The sequence below is a fragment of the Trachemys scripta genome, chromosome 10 (assembly GCF_013100865.1).
Source record: "Trachemys scripta elegans isolate TJP31775 chromosome 10, CAS_Tse_1.0, whole genome shotgun sequence".
In the NCBI taxonomy this organism is placed as follows: domain Eukaryota; kingdom Metazoa; phylum Chordata; order Testudines; family Emydidae; genus Trachemys; species Trachemys scripta.
In genome coordinates, this window is record NC_048307.1 from 55,214,246 (window position 1) to 55,236,438 (window position 22,193).

The following is a 22,193-nucleotide window of genomic DNA, read 5'->3' on the forward strand; positions in this document are numbered from 1 at the left end:
TCCATCTTTAACCTGGTGCTTTTTCATTGAGAAGGAGGGGGTGGGAACCCAGAGAGGGACAAAGGATTCCTGCCTTATGCAAAAGGTATATGTGAGTGGAACAGAACAAAAGGGGAGCCATCATGAGAAATCCCCTAGCTACCACCTGAGCTGGAACAAGGGCTGTACCAGGGGAAAGGACTGTGCCCAGATTAGGAAGGCATCCAGTCTGTGAAAGAAACTTATTGAAACATCTCTGAGGGTGAGATTTTATGTGTATTCAGTTTTATTACTGTATTAGGCTTAGATTTGCGTGTTTTATTTTATTTTACTTGGTAATTCACTTTGTTCTGTCTGTTACTACTTGGAACCACTTAAATCCTACTTTCTGTATTTAATAAAACTTTTTACTTACTAATTAACCCAATTAATACCTGGAGGGGGAATAGCTGTGCATATCTCTCTACCAGAATTATAGAGGGCAAACAATTTATGAGTTTACCCTGTATAAGCTTTATACAGGGTAATACGGGTTTATTTGAGATTTAGACCCCATTGGGAGTTGGGCATCTGAGTGTTAAAGACAGGAACACTTCTGTAAGTTGCTTTCAGTTAAGACTGCAGCTTTGGGGCACGTGTTTCAGACCCTGGGTCTGTGTTGGAGCAGGGCATGTCTGGCTCAATAAGACAGGGTGCTGGAATCCTGAGCTGGCAGGGAAAGCAGGGGCAGAAGTAGTCTTGGCACATCAGTTGGCAGTTCCCAAGGGGGGTTCTGTGATCCAACTCGTCACAGAACCATTAGGAAGCAGATGGGCTTATTATTCCAAGGCGGTGGGCAGAGGTGAATTGGCACCCAGTTCTCTCTGTTAACTTAGTATTGCAAAATATTAGACTTGCATTAAAATGACTAATTACCTTGGGCCAGAGCATCCACTCATATGTTAAATGCAGAGAGGGAATTTTGGAGAATGAAATCTGAGATTCTTACATGTCGTCATCCCAGCAGGTGGACAGTGTTTACCCCCTGCAGAAAAGGATCTCCCCAAACCAGCAGATCCTGAAGAATCTGCAGGAAGCCAGAGCTACTTCCCCAGTACTGCCTTCCTGACCACAGCTCCCTGAGAGTGCTACTCCATTGTATCAACCCAACCAGAGACTGACTGGTCAGGGTGGTCCTCAGGACCCCTGGCAGGGGACCTCACAGAAAAGTTAATACAGCATGCGGCTGTATTTTTTCCAAGGATTCTCCATGGGGGCATGGGGGGAGAGAGATGCACATTCCCTCATGACCCACCTGGTCTTTACTCCCCTCACACCTTGAATCCCAGACCCTGCTGGGTACAGGTGGGGAGGACTGTACTACAATGAAGGCTCTGCCTCCCTCTATATAAGGACTGCAGGGCAGGGTAGAGTATGATCTGACCCTTCAGAAGACTTTTTAAAAACCTTTATTCACTTTTGAAAGGCTTTACTTTGACAGGGCAAAGCCGTGTCACGTGGAGGACCTGAGATGAGTCCTGATCTCTCAGGGCCAGTAGAATTGGAGCAGTGAAGAGGTAGCCTGTCCAACCAACAAGATAACAGAGTATCTGATGCCATGCCAGGGTGAGCCCTCTGGCTGATGTTCAAAACAGCACTATCTGGCTTCAGAGAATACCATACTGAAGAGTTCAGCTTGATGCTAGACTAATGGGGGATGAGGTCCAGGAGAAGGCCTAGCCCCACAGCAACACCAATAGAAAACCTGAGAACTTTGGAAAGTAAGTCTGACCAGTAACTCCTGACTCTCATGGAACAAATGGGATACACTCATCCCCAGCCAACACCATTGAGAGATGCATGGATTTTAAGGCCGGAAGTGGCCATTTTCATCATCTAATCTGATCTCCTGCATAGCACAGGCCATAAGATTTCATCCAGTAAAATTACATGTCTACATAGCCAGCAAATGTCTATGGCTGCCTGAGTAATGTGACTTCTGCAGATGCCCACGTCCTCACCTTCAGTCCTGTGTTACACTCTGCTCTGCAGCTTACATATAGGACTATGCTACATACAAGTCTAGTTAATTCAGCAGAATTATACTGCATCTAGCTCAAGGGAAATGGGGGCAAATCCTGAGCAGTGTAATGCCCTGACCAAGTAGCTGTGAAGAGTGCTGAACATATGCACTGAAGGGAGGAAGCTTTCCGCATTAGCTGCCAAGTGGCTGTGGGCTCTACCATAAGGCAGGAGCATACAGGGGGATGTGCAACCCAAAATTCACCCTCTTCCCTCCCAAAGGAAGGTCACTGATCATGCTGTCTGGGGACCTTCTGCAGTGCAGGGGTGATACCTGGACAGAGCTTTTCCTTAATGGGCATGGAAAGGCTTGCTGACCATCACTCCTGAAACAGCGAGAAGGGGAATCTTTGCCAGATAGGTCTCTAGCTAATACAACAAACAGAATTTGACTGAATTTTTTTTTTTTTTGGGGGGGGGGGGGGGGGGAGTTTCTGCTCTGGGCCAAATGCTGAAGTCCTTACTCAGGGTTTTATTGTGCCCTTCCTGATGCAAAACTATTATTTTCTATGAAATATATTTTTAAGCATTTTTTTAAAATGGCTTTTGTCCTTAAATCTTAACCAGTATCCAGCACATGTTGCCTCAGGTTTAATTTAATTCCCAGAGGTTTTTGAGTTAGGAGGGAGGAAGCCTCTGTTCAACCATTTGTTTGATCCTGCAGCAAAGTGACAGTATCACAGTAACTTCTATGATATTGCTCCTAGCTCAAGCAGAAGGCAAAGCTGGGCTGAGAATGACAAAACTCTCTACAAAACTAAGGCTTCAGTAGGAGCGGAGGGGGACTAGCTGTGGGGAAGTGACCAGCCAAGGGCATTTCCAGTTCTAGAAACATTTTGATCACATCTTAGTCTCACACTGTAAGGCAGAAAAATGCAGCTAGGTGTATTTGTTTTTGTATTTTTAAGAAAAAACACAAAACCAAATACATCTGCTTCATTGATAGTAGCTTGCGTGGGACCAATGAGTGCAAATTCATGCATTAGCTTTTGCTAGAATGTCCAAAAAATACAACCCCTATAGACAAGGAGCCAAATTGTGGGCCAGAGATTTTATTCAGGCAAAGCTAAGTAAAAAGAAAACCCTGGGCTGAAAGGCAATGTGAAGATCAGGAAACTTAGCCCTCTTTAGAGATTAGTAATATTGTAATGTAGAGCATTATTAGCCAATCAGATCTCACATGCAATTGATTCAATCCCAATCAACTGTACAGAATTAAATTAATATTGTTATTTACCCCTGAGCCATTGAGACAGGCCCAGAGGTGAGTAGCTTTGTTCTTGCTGGATATCTGACTTCATCTCCCTTTTAGCATCTGAGTCTTAAAAGCCTATTCTTTGACATTCATGGGGACAATTACTCAGATATTTCTGATTAAAATATTCAGAATACATGTAACAATACATATATGTTTACTTCATGTTTCTACCTATGGAGGTAAATATTGACAGAGTCTTTGGATAATGACATGTTGATGTCATTGGCCCAGATTTTAAATTCAACCCCCTTTATATTGTTCTAACAGCATAAAAGGGGCTGGAATTCCACTGGGTTGTGGGTTGTTGTTGTTTTTGTTTTGTTTGTTTGCTTTTTGGGCAACCTGACTGGCTCTTCACCATGTGGAGAACCCTTTGCAAATGTAAATGCTCTCCATCTTCCCCCCTTATATAGAGGGAATGTGATAAATGAGAGAGGGGATAGCTCCCTTTTGTGAACAGCCAGCCAGCCAGTTAGCTATGGAATCCCTCTTGGTGATGGTTCTCTACTTGGATGGTTTGGAATCTTGATGACTCCCATTGTCTGCAGATGGCTGTATTTACCTGTGAGTCTTCCTGTATATGTGTGTGCTGGCAAGTGAGTAATGAAGTCTTGCAGTGACATGTGATCATGTCACCTGAACTGGAATCCATCTTTAACCTGGTGCTTTTCCAGTGAGGTGGGGTGGAAACCCAGAGGGACAAAGGGTTCCCACCTTATGCAAAAGATATATAAAGAGGTGGAAGAGAACAAAGGGGAGAGAGGAGCCATCAGGAAGAATCCCCTAGCTATCACCTGAGCTGCAACAAGAGCTGTACCAGGGGAAAGAATTGTGCCCAGGCCAGGAAGGTGTCCAGTCTGAGAAAAAACTTACTGAAGCATCTCTGAGGGTGAGATTATCTGTATTCAGTTTGATTAGGCATAGATTTGCGCATTTTATTTTATTTTGCTTGGTGACTTACTTTGTTCTGTCTGTTACTACTTGGAACCACTTAAATCCTACTATCTGTATTTAATAAAATCACTTTTTATTTAGTAATTTACTCAGAGTATGTATTAATACCTGGGGGAGCAAACAACTGTGCATATCTCTCTATCAGTGTTATAGAGGGCGAACAATTTATGAGTTTGCCCTGCATAAGCTTTATACAGGGTAAAACGGATTTATCTGGGTTTAGACCCCATTGGGAGTTGGGTATCTGAGTGCTAAGGACAAGCACACTACTGTGAGCTGTTTTCAGGTAAACCTGCAGCTTTGGGGCGAGTGATTCAGACCCTGGGTCTGTGTTGGGGCAGACGGGAGTGTCTGGCTCAGCAAGACAGGGTGCAGGAGTCCTGAGATGGCAGGGAAAACGGGAGCAGAGGTAGTCTTTGCACATCGGGTGGCAGCTCCCAAGGGGGTTTCTGTGATCCAACCCGTCACACCAGTTAGCTATGGAATCCCTCTTGGTGATGGTTCTCTACTTGCTTTACCTGTAAAGGGTTAACAAGCCCTCAGGTAAAAGGAAAGGAGTGGGCACCTGACCAAAAGAGCCAATGGGAGGGCTAGAACTTTTAAAAATTGGGAAAAACTTCCCTTTGTCTGTGTGTGTTGTGGTTCTCCAAGGAAGAGGGGAACAGGGCAGCAGTTATGCTGTGAGAAGCTTAAGCCAGATATGAAAAACCATCAGATCATATCTAGAGATTGTTTATCTGAAACCCCAGATATGTAAGTAAATGTCTAGGAAGACACCATTAGGTTTATTTCTTATTGGCTTGTGGACTCCTCTGTGCTAACCCCAAATGCTTTTTGTTTTGCTTGTAACCTTTAAGCTGGACCTCAATAAGGTTATTTTTGGTGTTTAAATTTTGTAAGTGGGTTTTTTAAATCTAGCAAAAGCCTAAGTTCCAGGTGTATTTTCTTTCTTTATAATAAAATTTACCTTTTTTAAGACCAGGATTTGATTTTTGGTGTCCTAAGAGGTTTGTGCATATTGTTTAATTAGCTTGTGGCAACAGCTGATTTCCTTTGTTTTCTTTCTCAGCTCTTCCCCAGGGGCGGGGGGGGGGGGCTAAAAGGGCTTGAGGGTACTCCCCCACCTTCTGCACTCCAAGTGCCAGAGTGGGGAATCAGCCTTGACAGGTATTTCAGGGTGGTAGTGGTGGGGTGTTTAGAATAGTTAGATCAGGGTGCTCTGATAGACTGCTGGATGACTCCATAGGGAGATGTAGCAGCCCTGAGAGTGCTCTAGCTTACACCAGGGGCAACTCTGATCCCTGTCTGCCTCCAGAGTCCAGGAGGCACAAAGGTGGTGCACAGCTATCTTACCACTTGGCTGCAGCCCAGAGTCAGGGCTGATATATCCCTATTAGTTACCTAAGAATGAAGGGTAGCAAACTAATGTGAGGGCCTTGGCCATATGTACATGATGTTACTCTACATTTACAAGGGGTTCAATTTTTAAACCAGCCATTGAAACTTACTTGAAGGAAATGAGGCTGTTCCCACTGAGCAATACAGATTGCTATGACACACACATGTAACCAGAGTCATTGCAACTCGTTTGTGTGGTGTGCCTTTAAATGTAGGATTTCTAAAGGGAATGCTAGGAATTCAATAGCAGCGATTCTAGCAGGGTGCACTGTAAAAATGATAAACAAAAGAAATAGTATTTTTCAATTCACCTCATACATGTACTGTAATACAGTCTCTTTATCATGAAAGTTGAACTTACAAATGTAGAATTGTTTTATTTTTGAACATAATGTAAAACTTTAGAGCCTACAAGTTCACTCAGTACTACTACTTGTTCAGCCAATCGCTAAGACAAACAAGTTTGTTTACATTTATGGGAGATAATGCTGCCGGCTTCTTGTTTACAATGTCACCTGAAAGTGAGAACAGGTGTTCTCATGGCACTTTTGTAGCCAGCATTGCAAGGTATTTACGTGCCAGATATGCTAAACATTCATATGTCCCTTCACGCTTCGGCCACCATTCCAGGGGACATGTTTCCATGCTGATGAGGGTTTCTGCTCGGTAACGATCCAAAGCAGTGCAGATAGACACATGTTCATTTTCATCATTTGAGTCAGACGCCACCTGCAGAGGGTTGATTTTCTTTTTTGGTGGTTCGGGCTCTGTAGTTTCCACATCAGAGTTTTGCTCTTTTAAGACTTCTGAAAGCATGCTCCACACCTTGTCCCTCTCAGATTTTGGACCGCACTTCAGATTTTTAAACCTTGGGTTGAGTGCTGTAGCTATCTTTAGAAATCTCACATTGGTACCTTCTTTACGTTTTGTCAAATCTGCAGTGAAAGTGTTCTTAAAATGAACAACATGTGCTGGGTCATCATCCAAGACTGAAATATGAAATTAACATAAAATATATAGCAGAATGTTGGTAAAACAGAGCAGGAGACATACTATTCTCCCATGAGGAGTTCAGTCACAAATTTAATTAACGCATTTTTTTAATGAGCGTTATCAGCATGAAAACATGTCCCCTGGAATGGTGGCCGAAGCGTGAAGGGGCATATGAATGTTTAGCATATCTGGCACGTAAATACCTTGCAATGCTGGCTACAAAAGTGCCATGCGAACGCCTATTCTCACTTTCAGGTGACATTGTAAATAAGAAGCCAACAGCATTATCTCACGTAAATGTAAACAAACTTGTTTGTCTTAATGATTGGCTGAACAAGAAGTAGTACTGAGTGGACTTGTAGACTCTGAAGTTTTACACTGTTTTGTTTTTGAGTGCAGTTATGTAACCAAAAAAAATCTACATTTGTAAGTTGCAGTTTCACGATAGAGACTGTATTACAGTACTTGTATGAGGTGAATTGAAAAATACTATTTCTTTTGTTTTTTATAGCACAAATATTTGTAAATCAAAAAAGAATATAAAATGAGCACTGTACACTTTGTGTTCTGCGTTGTAATCGAAATCAATATATTTGAAAATGTAGAAAACATCCAAAAATATTTATATAAATGCTATTCTATTATTATTTAACAGTGCGATTTAAAAAAATTAATTGCACTTAATCATAATTAATCCCTTGACAGCCCTAAAAAGAAACATTGCAAAACTCTGCTCACCCAGGATGAGCAATGATTTTGAAGACAAGGTTGAGTGAAATAGCATACTTTTTTTTCATTACAGTTAACAATGTGGCAAAGAGCAAGTGAATGGATTTTGCTCACTGCTAAATTTTCATGACATTAGTGAATGTAAATGAAAGTAAAATAATTTTTCTTCCTATGCAAATTCAGCAGATGTTTAGCCTATAAAGAATAAGGGTACCTAATTGAATAGAAAAAGGCCATGTTATAATATGTGAGCTAAAGTCTCTTCTCCAGCTGAGCTGTGCTCAGTGCAGGACTGGGGAAGGGGAGGAAAATCTGGCTTTTAAGCTCCTTTTACACTTCCCTGAGCCCCAAGGCTGCTCTAACTTACACCTTGCTGCCCACAGCCTCAAGGGGCCATTCCAGCAGCCAGAGCTCAACTTGGCTCAGGGACTCTCTGGCCACATTCACTTTCTTGTGGACATGCCCTTCCTCTGGTGTGTGGAAAGGGGAGTGGTGTATGATTTGCGAAGGTGACTGTAACCCATCCAAAGATTGTCCTGAGCACAGAGAGTCGTCAAGAGGTAAGTTACGAAAACTTTAGGATTGCCTTGCACTACCTTGAAGCAGTGCAGAGCAGCTGTTGAAGGCCCAAAGATCTGACCCCATGTTTTGTGCTTCCCCCAGTAACTGGGAAAATGGGCATTTAGCCTACAGTGTCTATTTTTTCATCTGTATTATACTGGTTACTCTTTATGCTTAAATTGCGTGGCTTTCTATTATAAAATGGCTGAGGCTGACCACAGTCTTTGAGCTTAACTTTATTACATTAATATGGGCAGCCACATCTCCTCTTATATCAACATATTCAGGCAAATATGTACAGCTTTTTCTAAATGCTGCTCTCCACTTACGCTGCAGAGGGGAGCAAAAGCAGTAAGGAATTGGGTAGTGATGCAGAAGGGAGTTGCCAGTCCAACTAAATTAACTCCTCTTCTGCACCTTTTCCCCTTCTTGCAGCAACAGAAGGATGCAGGTGCAATAGAAAAATAAAAGCAACACTGCCTGAGAGGGAGTAATGAGGGAGAGTAAGTCCAGACAGCAATGAGGGATCCAGATTGTTTCCCTTTATGCACTCCTGAATCATGATCCAATGGGGAGGCAAACTACAGAGGTTTTTCAAATTGCACTCCCTTCGCCAAAGCACTGGAGCTGGAGTTCGTCCTTCTTCAGAGGAGAATGGGAAGATAACTCTGCCAGGTAAACTCTTCTCTATGTTTTGTTAAAGTTTTTGTTTAGGAATTTCCATAGTTTTAGAGGTAACTGTTGTTTAAAAAAACAGGAATGCATGGGACCTTTAGGTCAAAGGGATCAATATAACTTGGGACATAGAGATTTGAGCATTGTATGAGATCTGTGTGGATCATTCATTACACCGCTTATGAGGTCCACAGGCGTCCCTGTAGGATTGAGTTTGGACTTGAAATCTACACTCTTACAGTTCATCTAGCTTGCTGGTACACATTAGGACTTTAAGAACTCCGTGGCCTGTGATTATATTGAACTCCAGACCATCTGCCTAGAGGTGGGGTGGGGGGGACATGAAAAGAAGGTGTGTATTTGGGGTAGGGAGGATTGAAAACAGAAAATGTTTCACTAAAATATCTAGCTCTAGAGCTTGCAGGTTTCTAAATCATATGGCATTCACAGGCATGGGAGTGGTTAATTGACATGGTGGTAAAAAGTCAGAAGCCCAAGGAGCTTTTTCTATACTGGGCTCACATTGGCAGGCTCACCTGTACAGCTGGACTGGTAGATGCACTAGTGGAGAATTATTTTTAATACAATTCTCTACTGAAATCAAGGTCTAAAGAAAGAAGGCCAAGTTGGTCTCCTTGGTCATTCAATCCTTGTTCCCTCCACCCAGACTACAATTGCTAACTAGTGCCAACTAGGGTTTTTTTTTTTTTTTGCTTTGAACACCGGTCCACTAGAGACTGGGCAGAGCCCATAAAAGGGATCTCCTGTAAGGTTTAAACATCCATTAGATAGTACCAGCTTTCAGGCCCTACCAATCTGGCTTGGATTTGGACCAACAACATCTGAACTGATCCTCAGCCATCTAGCCCCTTCTTTCTTGGGTGTCTCAAATGTGGTGTAAAAACCTTAATTTAGGAGTACAGTAGCAGACTGCTGAGTATGTTTCTCAAGCAAGTCACAAGCTGTGCTATACATGTATGTCTCATCGCAATCACAGATATCCCACGTCTAGCCTGAAGTGCTGTTCTTAACCTTCAGCTTGCACATGAATACAAGTTATTCCAGTGCAACAGAATGTGAGAGCAGTTCTGTTCCTTAAAAGACCTTTGTACATTCTGTGGTCACAATTCTTCGTAATCATGTTGTGGGGTGACTACTGAGAGAACTGTTTCTAGCACCTTCCATCGGAGATTCTCAAAATACATTACAAACTTTAATTAACAAAACCTCCCCTGATCCTGCTGAGGTGGGTATGCACTTCCACCCCCATTCTATAGATGGATAAATGGAAGCACACATGGTTTCTTTAAGACTGCGTTAGAGCCAGAAAGGAGAATTCAGACCTCCTGAGGTCCCTGTTCCAAACATTAGATCCCACCACATCGATTGTATTAATAAAAAAAAAAAAAAAGGAATGTTCACCCTTCCCCTAGCCATGGCTACCAGTTTTATGTGCTGAACTCCTGGCCTGGTGTGAGCTATTCTCAGGCTTATCATAATTTGAATGATATTTGGAGGGGGAGGGGGGATGGAGAGGGAAGGGGATAAAGATTTTCAGTGTCTCATTGAAACATGTTGTAAAATGCTTCATAGCAAGAGACATTTATACCTGTCTGAAACTGAATCCAAACAGAGACAGTCTTGTTGCCAATGAGGGAAACTTGGCAGGACCGTTTTCTTGCGTCGCCAGTGTCTGTCTGTGTGGGAAGCTTTGAACAAAGACACTCTAGTCCCCTAGGGTCCTGGCACTCCCAGGGCAAAACCAGTCCCTTCCCCTCTTTTTCCTCTAACTCTCTCACATGCATGCACTCCTGCGCTTGCACGCTCAGTACGACTAGCTACAACAACAACAAATTAAACCCTACAGTGCTGGTAAACTTACAGGAAAGGAAGATTTAAAAAAAAGAGAAAGAGCTGGAGCAAAGCCAGCGTCCTCGAATGACTCCAGCTCACCAGCCCGCCCCTGAATGACGTGCTCCACCCCCTCCTCCCCAGAGGGCAGCCATGGCTAAGCCTTGTTCTCTTCATAAGAGAGAGGAGTTCCCCTTCTCCCTCTCTGGGTTTCTAGTTAGTTTGAGAGCTCAGGAACCTTGCAACTTTATCTTGCATTTAAAAGGAAAGCAAAGATGAACATAAGGGGGATATGTTAATAGACTTTCCCCAAAAATCAAGCAGCAAAACCCTTTGCATCAGTCAGAGGAAACAAAAGCTGGGCAAGACACAGTGCAAGGCAAGCTGGCTACGGTACCAAGGATTCAGCATGCCTCTGGCCATGTGGCACAGAGAATATGTCACCACCCACACACAACTTAACATTCCATATTACGCTCTCCGCTTCCCCAACACCGAACTCAAAGCCTAAAACCAGAAGGGCTCTCAACCCATGTGCCACATTGGGGAGGGGGGGCGGCTGTGGGATGTCATCTGCATCAAAGCTAAAACTAACTATGGCTGGTAATTTGTTCCAAGTATTTAGTTTTTATTTTTCCTTATGCTATTTATCTGTGGCTATACTTGAATTGTTACAAATGTGTTCGTTGTTTGAAGTTATTCAGAGAGCGGCCCATGCAAGCAAGCTCTAGTCTGTGTGTGGTTCTCAAGGTGCTCGCTACGACTATGGCTCCGAGCGAGCATTGGCCACCTAAAGCTTGCAGTGCTCCCTAACGGCTGGCCTAACTCTTCTTTCTCCAGGAGTGGGGCTTGGCTAAGTTTCAAGATGGCCATGTTAACTCTTCCAGCACACAACTCTGTGTGGCCGTTTTCATGTGAGTACTCACAAGACTTTTTTACTTTTTCTGTGTACATTCTTGCGAGCCAAAAGAAGTGCTTGTATGAAAGTTCACAGAAAACAACTTAAGAGAGTCTCGAACACTGGTCAAACTCAGCTGGTGGTTTGCATTCAAATGGATGTTTGTACCTGAGGATGTGGCCAGCTGCCACCACAGCCCCTTGGAGATTGTTCTTACAAGTGTATCGGGGAGGGGGAACACAGGAAATACTTCCCTGGGTCTCTCTCTCAACCTCTCCCCAGTCTCTTCTGGGCCACTCAAGTGTCTACTGCATAGAAAGAAACACACTGACTCAGGTGTCACTAAAATGTTTAATTTTAAATTCATGGATGTGGGTGTTGGAGCTTGCATAGGAGGTGATGGGCTGCTGATTTCAAGGTAGTGCCAGAAGCAGAGGGTAGGGAGCTGTAGAGGCAAGAGGGGATGCAGACATAAGAAGCAGTGGGTGGGATAAGAGGAATTACATGAGGGGGGCTAGCAGCTGAGAATTACAGCTCTGTGGAACTGTCTACTTACACCTCTAACACTTCATACGTATGACTAAAGCAATGAAAATAATAAAGTTAGCTTCACATGGATGACAACTATAATTATTATTCCCCAAAGTTTTATTGTGGGCTTGAGTTCTGAAAGATGAAATCATAATGTTGGCCAAATGCAAGTTAGGAGAGGGGTCTATTTATTCATTTATGACAAATTGTAATGAATAAATCTTTGGCCAGCTAGTAACTAACCTGTGTGGGTCCTTAGATGAGCTTTGAGATGGGAAGATTTGCCATAAACTTTTTCGCACCCCACGTAGTGGCATTTGTGCTTTTTCTGGGGTGACTCGGGGTCAGCCCGGTTTCTTCCCCGTCTGCTCCTTTGTTTGGGGCTTGGCTCGCTTACTGCAGCCAGGCTAGTAGGTGTGGCTGCTTTTCCTTCTCCACGCTTGCCGGCTGGGGAGACACTTTCCTCCCCAAACTCCTGAGGAGGAAAAGAAGGACTTAGTTTTTCCCTGTTATCGATGCTCTCTGTTTTTTCCATCTGAACGGTGGCAGAATTTGGGACATGCTGGTTAAGATCTGCTAAAATCCTGGCCACCACAAACAGCGACGATCCATTGTCTTTCCCGGTCTCTCTTACTTCCCGCTTATTTTCTCCATTTGATAGAGGAGGAGGTACTGCTGCATCAGGTCGGGGATCTGCGTCCCCTTTGGGACTGTGGATAATAGCACGACTGGACATAGAAACAAGGCACTCGGCTGCAAAATGATCCACGTATGCTGCTGTTGCCATTTTTCATAGGTGTGTTTAAAAAAAAAAAATTGCACGTTTTCCCTTTTAAAAAAAAACACAAAAACAAGCAGACTTTTCCCCTCCTATTTCTTAGGATCCCTTTGTAGAAGCCAGAGCTGACTGAACAGCTATTCTAAATGCACTCTGTTTGTGAAGATTGCACCCAGCTTGTCACTAAAGAGAAAAGGCATTTAAAGTCCAATGAAAGAAAAAATCATAACTCTGGCAGCTTGTTGCTTTAAGTGGGAATTAATGTTGATCTTCTAGAGTGCAATGAAATGACAAAAATGCAGTTTCTCTAACCCGTCCATTGCATTGTGACAGTAGAATAAGCTTTCTCCGTTATTGCTCCTCTGAGTGTTTCAGAGCCCCGTGGGGGCGTGGCCTGGAAAAACATCTGGGTGTGATGTCACAGAGAAGCCACATCCTGGGTTGATCAGGTTAGCAATGAACATAGACTTCAGCTGCTGCTGCTGCACTGAGAGAGAGAGAGAGAGAAAACAGCACCGTACAAACAGAGATGTGGCTGTGAGCTTGAAGTCAGCAAGGGAATAAAAGCAGGCAAATGAAACAAAGAGTGCGATTGGTTCGGGGAAGGTGTTGCATAGGCCAATCAAAGTGTCTATGCGGAAACCTCCACATTTGCAAATTTCATGTAGCCAATTAAATTCTTCTTACTTTATGACTCAGCAGGAGGCAGAAATTCAAGATAATCTTTGGCTCATTTCTGTGAAATCTTCCTTGCAGAAACAAGCTCATTGATTCTGGGTGTGTTTTTCTATGATACAGAAAAGGAATAGGCTGGTGAACTGAACATACGCACTCTCTCTCTCACGCTCCATGAACTTTAGTTTTCAGGATTGTGCAATGATTAACCACGTCATTGTTTTCTAATGTTATTCCTTCTGTAGTTCCTTAACAACTTCAGGGCATCGTATATTTAACCTTTTACTAGTTGAGGCAATTTAATAGGCATTGATTTCTAAAAGGCAGGAATTAAACAACTTTCTAAATGTGAATGAGACAACTAGCATAGGAAAACAGAAAGCTTTACAGAGTCTCAAGGTATAGCTAAAAAACTGGAGTTCCTCTTTGGGACTAGATGGTTTTATGCTGTCAAAAACCAGGTTTAACTAAGTACAAAGAAACACTGTTTAAAACACCACCTCATAGGCCCTATAGACAATAGCACCTTTTCTGGCTATTTAAAAATAAAAATGGCAATAACTTTTTTTTTTTTTTTTTTATTCCCAACCTGTAGGAGAAATAGCCTGAATAGTTTATAGGGTATTTGTTTTTCTTATGTTAGTGTGAGTGAATGAATAAGCGGGTATGATGTGTTTGTGTGAAGAAGTTATTGAGGGAAAACATAAAAGTCAGTTTGAATTTAATTCTTAGTTTTGTGGTCATTCTTATTTCTTGTTAGTGTGTTCATGGGCTAGTAGTCCAGTGCTTGTGAAAGACCCGTCTCTCACACTTATGAGCCTTTTGTCACCCCTTTTCTGGGAGGAAGCAGACTTCAAGGTCTTGCCAATTAACCTTGTCAGAAAAGTTAGGTTGGGGTGGGATATTTCTGTGGAAAATTTTGACTTTTCATCAAAAAAATTTGGCCAAAAAAAAAAAAATCAGTTTCTGTCAGGGAAAATAGAAATAAGATGTTATTTTCAGTTGGTTTAACCTGAATTAAAATATTTTGGCTTGTCAAACCAAAACATTTGTTTGAGTAGTTCAACCTTAAACATAGCCATAGCACATTGTGGGCGTTGCAATTCGGGTGCCTCATGCTCTACTCTCCCCTAAGGGGTGGTCTCTCTGGCTGGACTAGATCTCCCATAATCAACCAGGTCTCCCCTCTCACTGCCCCCCCAGGGAATCTTGTGGCAGATGTAATCGAGACAGAGAGCTCGGTCCACAGACCAGAATGCAGAAGCATAAGATAGCTTAGTGGCTCAGCAAGATGTGGTTAAATGTCAAGTTGGGCCAAAACATTTTGATTCAGGAATATCAATGTTTTGTTTTGATCGAACATGTCTAAACAAAGTGTTTCACCATTTCCAAATTGAAAGTTTGGGGTTTCGCGGATACGTTGAAACTTTCTGCAGAAAGCAGACACTTTTCATAAATAATTTTGTTTCTTCAAAAACCTCACTTTTCCAGTGAAAAACAGTTCTGATGGAAAGTTTCTGACCAGTCCTACTCGAAGACCAGTATCCTCTTTGTGGCAGAAATCCAATGAGAGTCATATTTACACAAGTCCTGTTTCCGGGAATGGGGTGATAACAAATGGTACACACTCAGCTCCAGTTTGGAGAAGCCGCAGGTAACGCCACACAATGCTATCCCAAGAAATAGATGCCTTGGCCCTCTCTCTCTCCAGGGCCTCACACAAAACTCAGGCCTTGTCTATACAGGGAAATTTACTGGCATAACTATATTAGTATAATTATATCACTCTGTGTATACCAGTGTAACTCCCCCTGTGGGCACTCCTATTCCAGAATTGGAATGCTTTTTTCCAGTTGAATTTGTCACTCTGGAAGCTAACATATACCAATATTGTTGTGCAAATAAATCTCCCCATGTAGACAAGTCCTCAGACAGATCCAAATGTTTAAGAACATTGTGTCCCCTTTCTCCCCTCTCAGCCCCTGCACTTTATACCTGGAAAGCCCTTGTCCAAGACATTCCAAACTGCATGGTCTTTGTCTCTTTTGGTCAATGTCCTGGCTGTTAATCCTCCTTGTGTGCAGCTGCTTTGTAACACAAATGAAGCACAGAAGGGTGTAATGGCCCTGACAGACTCACACAAATAGCCCTTAATGAATCTCTGGGTGTGGTTAATGCATGGCATCTTTAATTCTTTTTCTGGAGAGTTTCACCCTGGGTGCTTATATTTTAATGGCCCCTGATGTACATGACATTAGCACCTTTTATCCTAACACTGTCCTACTGCAGGAAATATCATGGGGCAGCCGAACTCATGGAGAAAGCTTAGGCTGAGATTCATGTTCTGTTGCTGCTTTGAGTTACCAACAAACCCTAGGTAGGGGGTGAGTTTGGGTACTAATTCTCTCAGAGCACACAGTAACATTGTCCAACAACAAATAGAACTTTCATTTGTATAAATGTGCATAACATTGGAAACAGTCTACTTAATTGTAAACTCCACAACCAGCCCACCCCAGCACAGTCCAATTTGTTCCACTGCCCACTCCAAGCACAGCCAGGATAACAATGCCTTCCAACAAATTGATTCTGCATTTATTAAAAACACCCAACACATTTAGTTCTGCCCCACTCCACACCCAGACTTTGGATTCTGCCCTCCCAGACATACAACCAATACTTGATTCTGCCACCTCCCCAGAGACAAAACAAATGCCCCACACACATTTGACTCCCCTACCTTTTTGTTAATTCTGTCTCTGTTGCCTTTGTTCTTTGCCAAGTCACAGCTCCTTGCTCTCCCTCTCCTCCCACAAAAAGACCAGCTGCTGGAGTGGAAAGAGACCCACCACCCAGATTCTTCATCCACTCACCCTCCAGCCTTGGCAGTGGGGGCCAACAGTGGGAGCAACTTCAGCCTTACTGCACATTGAGGGTGGGGTCAGCAGTAGGAGTTGCAGAGCTCAGCTGGCATGGAGTTTCTATTTCCCATCCAGCTCCGCTTTAGTGCTGGAGATCCTATGTTTCCATGGGGGCACAAGCTGCCAGTCAGTATATGGAGCAGCTCTGACTGGCTTCTTTGGCCAGGAAGTAGGGGGAATAAAGGTAGCCAATCAAACAGGGATTTCTATTTAGGCTGAGGGGTTTGCCTACAAACCCTAGAAGACTTAGACAATTTGTATTACATGGGGGGCCTTAGCAGGTCTTCTGAGTTTAGCATCCATCCTTTCTTCCTTCCTGGTTGGTAACACAAAAGCAATAACATAACTCTTATTCTCCCTGAGGCTGGCTGCCCCTAGTGTTCCCAAAGAGGAAATGAAGGAGACTTCACTCTCCGAAGGTAGGCCGCCCAGGAGAGGAACATGGAGATGTCCCTGGAAGATGTGAGAAGGGCCATTTAGCAGGCTCTATGCCATGCTCTGCTATGTGCTTTTATCACATGGCTGAGCCAGGTGTATACTTGCAGGGGTGAGGAGGGGGTGAAGAAGAAAGTTGGCATGACAGTGGTGCTTTACTCTGTCGTTACCACCTGACTGTAAAATGAAGACATTAGGGGCTTTGCCAACATCTGCTTAGGAATCTGAGACCTCAAGACATTTTTGTTACACTATTCTCATGAAAGGAGCACTGTCTTCCTTTTTTTTTTTTTTTTTTAATGTGTAGAACAGCAAACTATAATACAGTGTGTTTATCATCCAGACATAAACTTCCAACTGTTTAATGGAAGATTCTGTAGCAATCAGTATGAAATAGCAAACCTTAACTATTTACCTCTGTAAGATATAGCAGTAACAATCAGACTCTATGCAAAATGTTATCTTAGAGGTGTTGGGCAGTCTTCATACCACTCATCTTTCCCTCATTAAAACAGTCTCAAAACCATCATGAAAATTTACCAGACTAGACACAAAATCTACTCAACTATCCTTTGTTGTGATGATAGATGATGATTTTTTTTGTTGTTGTTCTCATCAAAAAATTATTCACCCTGCACAAGTGGGCAAGTAGAATTTTTGCAGGGCTGCACTAGATCCAAAGTTGGCCTGTATTAAGCATATTGCAAGTGTTTACTTGTATTTCATCAGACAGGCTGAATCATGAAATTGAGATACCAAAAATGTTTTACTGAAATTAATCCTACTTCCCCTTTTTAATTTTCTCATGCTATTGGGCTATGTTTTTGCATTGCTCTTAGTTTAGAGGAATTTAGGCCATATACTGAAGTGAGAGCTCCTTTCTATGTTCTGTTGATGTTCTTCTATCTACTCAAAGAAGTAAATTGGCCTAATTTTTTTAGTTTATTTGTATGTATGGGTTCTTCTATTCAGAATACATAGCTTAGGCTTCCCTTTATCTACAATGCATTATGGTGATTTTAAAATAAAGGGCTAGTTCGTGGGCTGCAATCCAGGGTGTGAATGTACAGTGAACTAGCCTGCTGCACACTGACTGACTGTGTGGACTCTGCAACTGCACACTAAAAGTTCCATAGTGTGCTTTGATGTATGGTGTGCTATGGAACTTTTAATGCACAGCACGCTCGTACGCCGTACATTGCCACCCCACCTTGCTGCATACTAACCAACCATGTAGACAAGCCCTAAAAAATAGTATTGGATGGGCATTGGCAAGTTAGCCACCCCAAGTACATACCCACGGGCTTTAGGTGGGTTTGTACTTGGGGCGGCTAGCCCATGCTGCTGCAGCCCTTGCTACCACAGCTACACTACTGTTTTAGCATTAGCTCCATGAGAACTCATATGTCTATGCAAGCTGTGAATTGCACCCAGAGCTCCAAAGGTAGATATAGCCAAAGACTCAGTAGGCCAAATCCTCAACTGGTGTCAATCACATAGCTCCATGGACTTCAGTGGAGTAATGCAGATTTACACCAGCAGAGGTGTTTGTCGTGGGTGTACATTGGAGCAAAAATTTCTGTTTTGATTTTCGGAGGGCTGTGTCTGGGTTCTAGGGGTACTATTTGCATTTGTTTTTATGTGCTTTTCTCGAGTCCCTCAGGAAGATCTTCATGGGCTTGAAAGACAATGGCTGATATGGTCTCTTCTTGTTTCAGTGCCTGGAGGTGGCTGTCACATAAAAAGAGCAGATCTCATTTTATTTTGGCCCCCTAAATGGTTTCCTGACAAATAAATGAAAAAGGTAAATGCAAACGTGTGTGTGTGTGTGTGTGTGTGTGTGTGTGTGTGTGTGTGTATTCCTGTGATACCTGCATTCACAGCCCTCTATTTCTATGCAATACTTGTGGTCTCCAGTGCTTGCCTCGGGCTATTTCTGACCTGCAAAGCATAGCTCCATACCCTGCAAGGGGCCTCTGAATGCCATGGGCTCTCCATGGTCCACACCACCCGCTGCAGCACCACACCAGTGCTGCTGTTTTCAGTCACTGGACACCCATTGAAAAGGGAGTGTGAGCGTAGGGCCCAATCCTGTAGCTCTTTCTCAGGGAAGCAATCCTGTTGCTGCTAACAGAGCTACTCACGTGAGTAAGGTTTGCAACAATAGGCCATTTCTGCAGTGATGACTTCTCCTTTGTCTTCTGATCACACAAAATAAGTCAATTATTTTACTTTGTTGCTGTTTTTGCTACACAAGAATCCAGCTACAACTCCACGTCCATACCACTCAAACATCCTATTTTGCTGTGAAGCTCCACTACTGACATCACACATGGCAGATGAAACAAAGACAATACACACACAGACAATCATTCTTTCATCATTCTCTTTTGCTGATATCATGTTCCTCATAATACAGTGGGGGACAAAGGATTACTTCATAGACACAGTCACGCTCTCCATGAAATGTTTCTTTGATGTTCTAGCTGCCTCTGACTCTCCTGATGACATGATGAAGAGCTAGTTTCAGAAACTCCACCATTCGTTTTAGTATCCTAGCTCCCAACACTCTTGGGACAAGTCAGCTGGAGATGTCAGATACTTGCTTAGATTCATGTCAACACAACAAACAATGTAACACCAACCCTTGAAGAGTTTAAAGGAATGTGTTGTGAAACCCTCTAAGAAAGGCTTAAATTGGACAAGTGTCCCTTCCTTTGGTTCCTTTTTCATAGGGCAGAGGCAAAAACTCTAACAAGGAAAAATCAGGAAACCATCCTTCTTTGTATAGCTAGTCTCTTATTGCTCCCCGCAGCATCCAGCTCTGGTCTGCCTAGGCTTTTGAGACGCTGGCTTTCATACATGGTAATTTAATGGCTGGTTGGTGGAGGTGGTTTTCTTCTTAAAGCATAGGGATAGCATCTAAACCCCAGCCCTGTGCTGGGGTATATATATCTGATGACATAATCTAAAACCGGTCCTACAATTCTTCAGTCATACAAGGACACTAAGCTAGAGCAGGGTTTTTTTTGTTTTTAAGTGTTAGGAAACATTTGTAGCAGCTCATGTAAGTAAAGCAACATATGGGTGGCAAGAGAGGTAACCAGGCTCAAAGCTCCTTCAGAGAGAAAGTTGAGTGCACATACAACCTGTAATGTGTAAATCAGGATTTTTGTGCAAGAAACTAGTAGTTGTGTGCACTCGTATCGGGAACGTGCAAAAGTGTATCTGCACAATTTGCAACCTTTTGTAAATCAGAACTGAAGTAACTAGTTCAAAAGAGTTCCGAGACCATCTCTCTTAAAAAGCGGATGTTCAGCAGAGGTCTAGACTGAATTCCTCTTTTCATTAAACAAATAGAGCAAAGGTCAGGCAGCCCTTTGCTGAATGGCACAATATTAACTTTTAAGAAAAGAAAACTTCCCAGTCCATTAGAGAAGCCAAAGCTGTATGTACTGCTTCAGTGTCACTTTCCACTTTAGAGAAGGGGGCTGTGGTCTGCATTTTTCTGATATTTGGTCTGCTGGCTGACTTGTGAACGGGGATTGGTGTTTGATTTGGGATTGGTTAACAGGTTCTGATAAAGTAACAAGCGTGCCCCTTCATTGATCCCTTGAGCTGAATCCAAGTACGTACAGTAATTAAAAAAATGCTGTGTATATCCATGCTTCCTCGTATTGGCCGGGACAGAACATAAAAATGCCAAAATAGTTCACACTAGGCTATTTCTGCAGCATTTCTAGCCCAGCTGAATCCAAGCAGCCCTGGAAATTTCATGATACTCTGTTTTGGGAGGATTTCCCACCTGATTTTCAGTCAAGTTTGGATGCATTTGTGAACCGTTTCCAAACTTTTTGAGTTTTGCCTTTCAGCTGTGCTCATGGGAGAGAGGTGATCTTCTAACTTTAGACTGGAGACAAGATAGCTTGAGTGGTTATTGGTAGGAACAAAAGAATGAACGCAAATATTAATTATAGAACATTTAGATGTTGAAAATGGACACACCTCATTCTCTGTTGCTCTGCATCTTGTGCTGTCATTTACACCACTGAAAGGCGAAGTGAGAGTGCAAAGTCGGAGTAAAATATGGCCTATGATGAGAATAGTAGTGTTCTACCCGCACATTGCACTGCATATAGTGCAGGGCAGTGGAGAATCAGGCCTCGAATCTGCATCCCCATTGATATGCATGGTAAAAGCATTACTATGTATAATTAGTTTTTGGTTTTGGTGGAGTTTTTTTCTGGAAAGTAAGAAATCTGGAAAAGCAAAGGCAAGCAGCTTTGTTTCTCAGTATTCATTTCTTTCCTGTATAAGAGCATGAAATAATGGCCTAGATTTTTAGATCTATGTGTCCTTAATATTCACAAATGATTAGTTCTGTGTCTAATTGATCACTTGTGCGTGCTGTTACCGAGGCTGCCTGCATAATTTGCACACACAATGACTGTGGTTATGCCTAGACAAGTCTAAAAATCTGGGTTTGTGGGTATGGGGAGGGGAAGCCACTACATCTTGTGTAGGGAAATTATTATTAACAATCCTTTTTTTTTTTTTCTTTTTTTTTAATCCATTTATGTTCGTCATTTTCTTGGCGAGAGTCATTTGCAATTGAGTGGGGTTGCTGTCAGCCACTAGTTCACAGCAATGTTTACTCAGCAGCAAGATACTCTGTGAAATGCAGGGCTTTCATACTCATGTGGCAATGTTTCATTAATTTTCCTTTTGTTAGCCCTCCTTTGTACACAGTACAGGACTGGTGTGTGTAATACAAGATCAGCCCTACACAAAGCACCATGTGTATGTGGGCCCATCCTGCTTCCTCTCCATCTCTGCATTCCCATGATGCCACTGATCCCACCACAACCCAGCTAGTTGCCTCTTGCCTGCCCGCAATCCTCTCGGCCTGTGCTAACACATTTGCGAGGCTCTGTGAGGTCTCTGGTGACTCCCCTCCATGGACTGGGAAGGCAAAAGGCAGAACTTCTGCATATCTTTCCAAGCAGGAAGTGGAGGAGAACAAGTAAGAAATTCAGTTTCAGCCACAGTCTGCTGGCAGCAGAGAGTCAAATAAGACATCAAGGGAGAGTTGAGGATGGTGCACATGTGGGCTGGTTATTTAAGCAGAGCCCCTGGAAAAGCTGTGGCCTCAGATGTGACATGGAGCTAAGGCTGACATGGGCTATTACTGTGGTTTCTTTCCTCCTGGAAGCAGGTCCTGAGATGTTAGTGCTGCTTCCTGAAATAATGATCAACTGCGAGTCCTGAAAGGGAACGTAGCTAACAACCTTGTCAAACACCCAAAACAGGTCATCCTCCTGGTATATGAGCTCCACAAGCCCAGGGATGAGAGTGCCTTGATTGCATGCGACGTACAGGTCTCCTTTTTGCTGTGGTCAAACCTCTGGGCTGGCAACCCACAAGTAAACACCTTTTGCTTTTAATTACCTCTTTCACCCACCTTTTACCCTTCTTTCTCCCAGCTTGTAATTTTCA

The 22,193-nt window shown here is 42.9% G+C and overlaps 1 protein-coding gene across 1 annotated transcript in view; it reads right to left on the bottom strand.

Moving 5' to 3' along the window:
* Positions 1 to 13,209, bottom strand: part of KLF13 (Kruppel like factor 13) — a 50,728-nt gene extending 37,519 nt beyond the window's left edge. Inside the window, exon 1 of the mRNA XM_034784360.1 lies at positions 12,132 to 13,209. Coding sequence (XP_034640251.1) covers positions 12,132 to 12,675 — 544 coding nt within the window. The 5' untranslated portion in view covers positions 12,676 to 13,209. The remainder of the gene's footprint in view (positions 1 to 12,131) is intronic.
* Positions 13,210 to 22,193: the final 8,984 nt, after the last annotated feature.